This window comes from Gadus chalcogrammus, chromosome 5, assembly GCF_026213295.1.
Source record: "Gadus chalcogrammus isolate NIFS_2021 chromosome 5, NIFS_Gcha_1.0, whole genome shotgun sequence".
Lineage (NCBI taxonomy): Eukaryota > Metazoa > Chordata > Actinopteri > Gadiformes > Gadidae > Gadus > Gadus chalcogrammus.
The window spans coordinates 3,518,152-3,523,896 of NC_079416.1; the positions used below are offsets into that span (position 1 = coordinate 3,518,152).

Sequence of the window (5,745 nt, forward strand, 5' to 3'; positions counted from 1 at the left end):
GAAACTGACGGAACAACTGAGCAAAAGAAGGCACCCAACTGCTATTCTCTTGCCATGGTTACGACCACGAGCACGTCAAAACAAACACACACCTTTGTATCTCTGATTCTGTTTTCCTTTTTAAGAATAATATGCTTTTTCCGTTTGTAGTTTTGACGTTGTGTAGTCCTTTATTTCCCTTTTGGTTGACGGGGGGAGGGGGGGTAGGTGGGTGGCCGTGGCCCCTGTGTAATCCTGTTGCAGACGGCATTGTCTATTATAGATTGGTTGTTTTTTTCATTTTGTTTGTGCTATAATGTGGAAGCCACAAGACACCAAACAAGGCAAACATCCACCTGTTGGAGCCGAAACTCCCAAAACAAACAACAAACAAAAACAAGAATACGCTACAAGGTATTCGTTTAGGTGAAAACAATCTTTTGTAAACCTCTCAAAAAAATAATGAACGGGAGAGAAGTTATAATATAAACGTTTCTAACAAGATCTGGTCCATCCCCACGCACACACTCAGTAAACATCCTCACATCTACTGACACATGGTCAGACAAGACAGGACACATAACATGTGTGCTGTATATGCTAATCCCATTCCACACACACACACACACACACACACACACACACACACACACACACACACACACACACACACACACACACACACACACACACACACACACACACACACACACACACATCTTGGCCAGAGTAGCACCCATACATAAATCCACACAAAAGCACACAGGAAACCACGCGGTCACGCCTACAAAACGTCAAAACACAGCGACACGACAGACCGTCACACGGTGCTCTCCAGGATCCAATCAGAATCACAGCGCTCCCTCTCAGACTCCGCCTCCCCTTCCTTGGGGATTAGCATGACACTCATCGATTGGCTCCTTTTGTTCCGCATCATGCGTCCTAATTTGGGAGCTCCGCCCCCCGGCTGTAGGCGGCGAGTATTGTCTACTCCTCCTCCTCCTTCCCCGAGGGAGTACCGCCTTCGGGCCTTGCCCCGCCTCCCCACCTCCTCCGTGGGGAGAGTCTGGTACCGGGAGGGTGAGGGGGAGGGGCAGGGGCCCCGGGGGGCACGGCGCAGGACGGGCGTGTCCTTGAAGTGGAGGGCGGGGCTGGCGGTGGGTGGAGGGAAGGTAGGGGGTGGGTGGTGGTGGTGGTGGTGGTGGGGGCAGGAGGGGTCCGGGGGCTGTTCCAGCGAGGTGGAGTTGTTGCGGTTGGTGTTGAGGTGCTCCAGCCGGCCGGAGGAGGGGGGCAGGAGAGCCGAGGAGGAGGAGGTGGAGGAGGAGTTAGGGCGGGGGGCGCTGGGCGAGATCAGACCCTCTGCCGACCCCGGCCGGTCCCCGGGGGACCTCTCCCCGGGGGCCCTCTCCCCGGGCTTCCCGGGGGCGGGCTTCCTCCTGGCCTTGGGCAGGGTGCCGCCAGAGGACTGCTTGCTTGGGGGGCGCTCGCCAACGGGCTCGGCCGCCGGGCCCTGGTGGCCCCGGGCCCCCGCGGTCGGGCCCCTCTCTGAGCCTCTCTTAGGTGGCCCCATCTCCCCCACTGCCCCATGGGAGGCCCAGGGTGGGCTGGCCACCGCCGTGCCCGGGGAGGAGTTGCTCAGCAAGGTCTCCGACGACTGGGTCATGGTGTCCTGCCTCCTGCCTCCTAAGCCCCCTCCCAGGCCTCCTCCTCTGCCTCCTCCCTCCTTCTCTCTGGCGCCGCTGGAGAGCTCTTCCAGGGCGAGGGCGCTGTGTTTGGACGGGCTGGGGGTGACGGTGCAGCCCTGGGCCTGCTGTCCATTGGTCTGGGAGTGGACATTGGTCATCCGCAGGGACACGCCTTTACTGCCGTTGCCGGGGTTACAGACCTTGGAACAAACACAAAGGTTGTGAGTGAGTTGTGGGTTCAGTTTAATAAAGCAATTGTATCGTTGTATGCTAATCTTGCTCACGCCAACAGCGTAATGCAACTGAGTGTACAGTGAGGGTTGAACAGTGATGTATATGATTGGCCAATGACTGCACTGTGATTGGCTGATTCATGAATACACACGGCCTGTTCCCTGGATGAGCAAATTATGTGTTTCCTCTACCCGTGAAAATGCCCTGGAACGGGAGCAAACCCACAACTCACTCCCCGTGAACTCGTACCAGACCGATTTACTCCCAGTTCCAGCTCGTAATTACGGGCTCAAAGGTGTCCCTGGAACGCAGCATGAGGTTAAGAGGAATGCTTGTCTTTATTTGAAGCACAAATCTATGTAAAAATATGAAAAAAAAAGGGTCTCAAGTGCTTCACTGAGCTGTAATTGAACATTTCAAACTAAAACTTTCAGCAAAAAATGTATAGGGTAATTCAACCCTAAAACAACATTGTGATCCAACACTATATTTCATCATGTATTTATAAGTGATTTGCTGAAATTGAATATGCTAAAATTAAAAAGTAAATCTTTTTACCAATATGCTTCCAGTGATTTGATGAAATCACCGGAAGAAAAATGTACGAGCACAGGTTCTGAAAGGGGGGCGGATTGCAATGAATTGGGCCGAGATTATTGACAGTACAGATGATAGCGCTCTTTGGTTGACAGCGGGAGAGGGAGAGAGAGAGGAGATGGAAGACGGATACGCACTGTCCCGGACAGCGTGGATCTGTCTTCCATACATGTCTTTAAAGGTTTTAAAACATATAGGGCACAGATTAATAAAGGAGTGCATGAGACTCATGAGGTGCTAGGTAGAAAAATATAAACCCGGTGTGCAATGATCATGTTTTAAATAAAGAATGTGCTTATTAGATGGAAGACGGATCCGCGCTGTCCTTTAGGACAGACGGGTGGATTAACACGCAGTGGGTTGTTTAACACGCCTGCCGTTTATTGTTTAAGTTTGTGTGTGTCGTGGTGTCCAGACTCTCAGTAGTAGGGCTCGTTGGAACAGTAGGCTTAGTTTTCCCTACTCTTTTGTCACGTTTATTTTCTTTCTCCGTAATTCTTGTTTTCACACGGGCAGCGTCAGGTGCACCAGTGGGACCTAGAACAATTATTAGTCACACCCTTAAATATTTTCGTCGCACTCTGGAGCCCTGCATGGATCAGCCGTGTGATAGCACGAGTCCATGCATCCCAGCTCTTAACAGCTGCAGGCCCTTATCTGCAGGCCAGCGGGCTTATAGAAGAGACAATGTTAACAGCTTTCAAACGCAGGAGCAGGATGGCTGGACGGAGTGACGGGCGGGCTCACCTTGTAGCGTATCATCAGGATGATGATGAAGACGAGGACCGACGCCACGATGATGCCCCCGATGATGATGATCATGGTGCCGCCCAGGAACTGGGACTGCATGAAGTGGCAGCGCATGTACTCGGTCTCGGTGGTAAACTGCACGCAGCCCACCACACGCGTGGCCGTCAGCGAGGTGATGACGTCGTCGTAGATGGCGAGAACGCACAGGTCGTACTGGCTGCCCGCCGCCAGGTTGTTCACCAGGAAGTTCTGGCTGGTCGGGGGGATCATCCTGAGGAGGTGGAAGACGGGGAGGGAGGGAAGAGTTCAAATCAGCTGCGACCAGAAGAAGATGATACAATCCTGGGCTGCATAGACTGGTCTCATGTCTTCTTATACTTTCTACAATGACTCCCTTATACTATCAACAATTATCCCTACTATCCACAATGATCCCTTATAAACTCTAAAATGATTTCCTTATACTATCTACAATGTTTTCCTTATACTTTCTACGATGTCTTCCTCCTTGTTGCAAATGTTTTCAACAATGTTCTGTTGCTGCCTTTATCACATTTACAGTCTCAAAGGGCTTTACAGGTCCTGTGTTATGACAACCCCAGCCCTAGCCCCCAAAAGAGCAGTGAGGGGCAAAGAGGAAACAATGATCCCTTATTCAATTCACAAAGTATTTTCAGCCTCAACTGACATCTATGTTAAACAGCAGGGTAAGGCACACAGAAGTGTACTAAGATATGCTTTATGGCTTCATGGTGTGTGATAGAAAATGTAAAACGGAGTGTGGCTGGATCAATGGGGATGGGAGAATGAACCTGCATTCCAAACAAAAGCTTCCCTGGCCTCGCCGTCGTGATGGTTACAGCCCAGTGAATCAACATCTGACATCTGCTTTTTTACATGATGTCATCAAAGCCAAAATGCTCCCCTAGCTTGCTATAAACATTTAAGCAATGTTGTTCAGTGCTCTCCGGAAGCTGTTTTTTCCCCTCTCTGGATTCCACCGGTTCATTTTATTCCAAAGTAACGCTGTCGTAGAAAAGTTTTCAAAAGTGTCGCGTCAGCTTTCTGCTACACGTTCTCATTAATATGCTAATTGTATTCCTCATTAAAACTGAGGTGCACTTCTGGCTAAGTGCTCAGGGTTTGTATGCTAAGGACCCAGCTGGGCCTATTCTGGCAAGATCCCGTATGATTAGCAAAGATCTGGAGGTAGGGAGCCAAGGTGAGGTTAAGGTTTGGAAGATGGGATACTAAAGAAAGAAAGAAATGCGCGGAATTCATTTCAGTTTTAGACTTTTAGGGCACTATCTTGCACCCAGCGCAATTTAGTTTGTACACCGACGCATGTATCGTTGCTAGCTTGCCCCCGGCGTAAAGCTAATTTCCCCCCCACAGCATATTTGCGCCACTACACTTGTACCCTGAGAGGCGTGTCGGCAAAAAGCAGAGGCATGTTCCGCAGCAAATGATACATGGTGCTATTTTACTGATTTAAAAGTAATCCACTGACCGGAAAATACCTGGTTTAAATGCACTAGCAGATTGCGCAGTTGGTTTTGCTATTTTGACGTGCAATGCCAGGGAAGAACTGCAACATACGTTTGCACACATGTAGGATATACACAGCATAAACATGCAAACGATTAGCCTAATTTAAATGTTATGATGATGATGTGGATTGTGTAAAAAAATAATTTCCTTAGGGGCTGAATGAATGAACACTGTAGTAATATGCCATCCGTTAAAATAATAATAATACCCATTATAAACTCGAGCAAAGTATATCCCAGCCTTCCAAAACAAATCTCCTTTTAGGGTAAGTAGTTGGTTGAATTATTTGGGAAAGAACAGCTGTGTTAAGAAGTTTTACTTTTAAAACAATGCATCTGCAATCACCGTACAGCAAACACATATTTTCATCTTTGACAAGCCCATAACTTTTTGGATTGATGAGTAATTGATCGTGAGAAAACATAGTTTTACCGTGAGTGAGTGTTTAAAATAATTAATGAATACGGGTAATGTTTGGTGCGCAGTTCAACTATACGTGCACCCATCTGTTTAAACACACGCAAACAAAACACACAACGCATAATACAGTCCATGGCAATGTATTTTAAAAGGGGGACACATGCATATTATGAATACAAGTCGATAAAAATAATGAATACGATGCTGGTAACAAACAATGTTTGTTATATTGCCGCATATCATTATCACATCATACCCACAGCTGCGGCCACAAGACCACATATCATATAGGTGTTAAGTTCTCTTTGCCGAAATTTACATGACGACTCTGTGTTTCTGAAGTTGTAGAATAAGACCTTATTCCATGTTTGAATTAAGCCTATTATTTGGCCATAAACTGAGCCATTTGAATATTGAAATTCATGTATGCATCTGCCTCACCGGAGACTGCATACGAGCTGTCAAAATATCAAGTCGTTAAGTTGAAATGCGCTCATGGCTCTTAAAGGGGATGGGAGATAGAACATTG

General features: G+C 48.0%; 1 protein-coding gene across 1 annotated transcript; it reads right to left on the bottom strand.

Annotated features, from left to right (window-relative positions):
- Positions 1–799: 799 nt before the first annotated feature.
- LOC130382709 (leucine-rich repeat and fibronectin type-III domain-containing protein 5-like) lies at positions 800–3,515 on the bottom strand. The gene is made up of 2 exons (XM_056590589.1): positions 3,243–3,515; positions 800–1,864 (listed from the first exon to the last, which is right to left on the bottom strand). Exons 1-2 carry the CDS (start codon positions 3,513–3,515, stop codon positions 800–802), a joined length of 1,338 nt encoding a protein of 445 aa, XP_056446564.1.
- Positions 3,516–5,745: the final 2,230 nt, after the last annotated feature.

Excerpts from the sequence above, each read along its gene's own strand:
- LOC130382709 (XM_056590589.1), bottom strand. The coding sequence starts at position 3,515 with ATGATCCCCCCGACCAGCCAGAACTTCCTGGTGAACAACCTGGCGGCG. Across the intron at positions 1,865-3,242 it reads TCCTGATGATACGCTACAAG|GTCTGTAACCCCGGCAACGG; the intron begins GTGAGCCCGCCC and ends GTTTGTTCCAAG.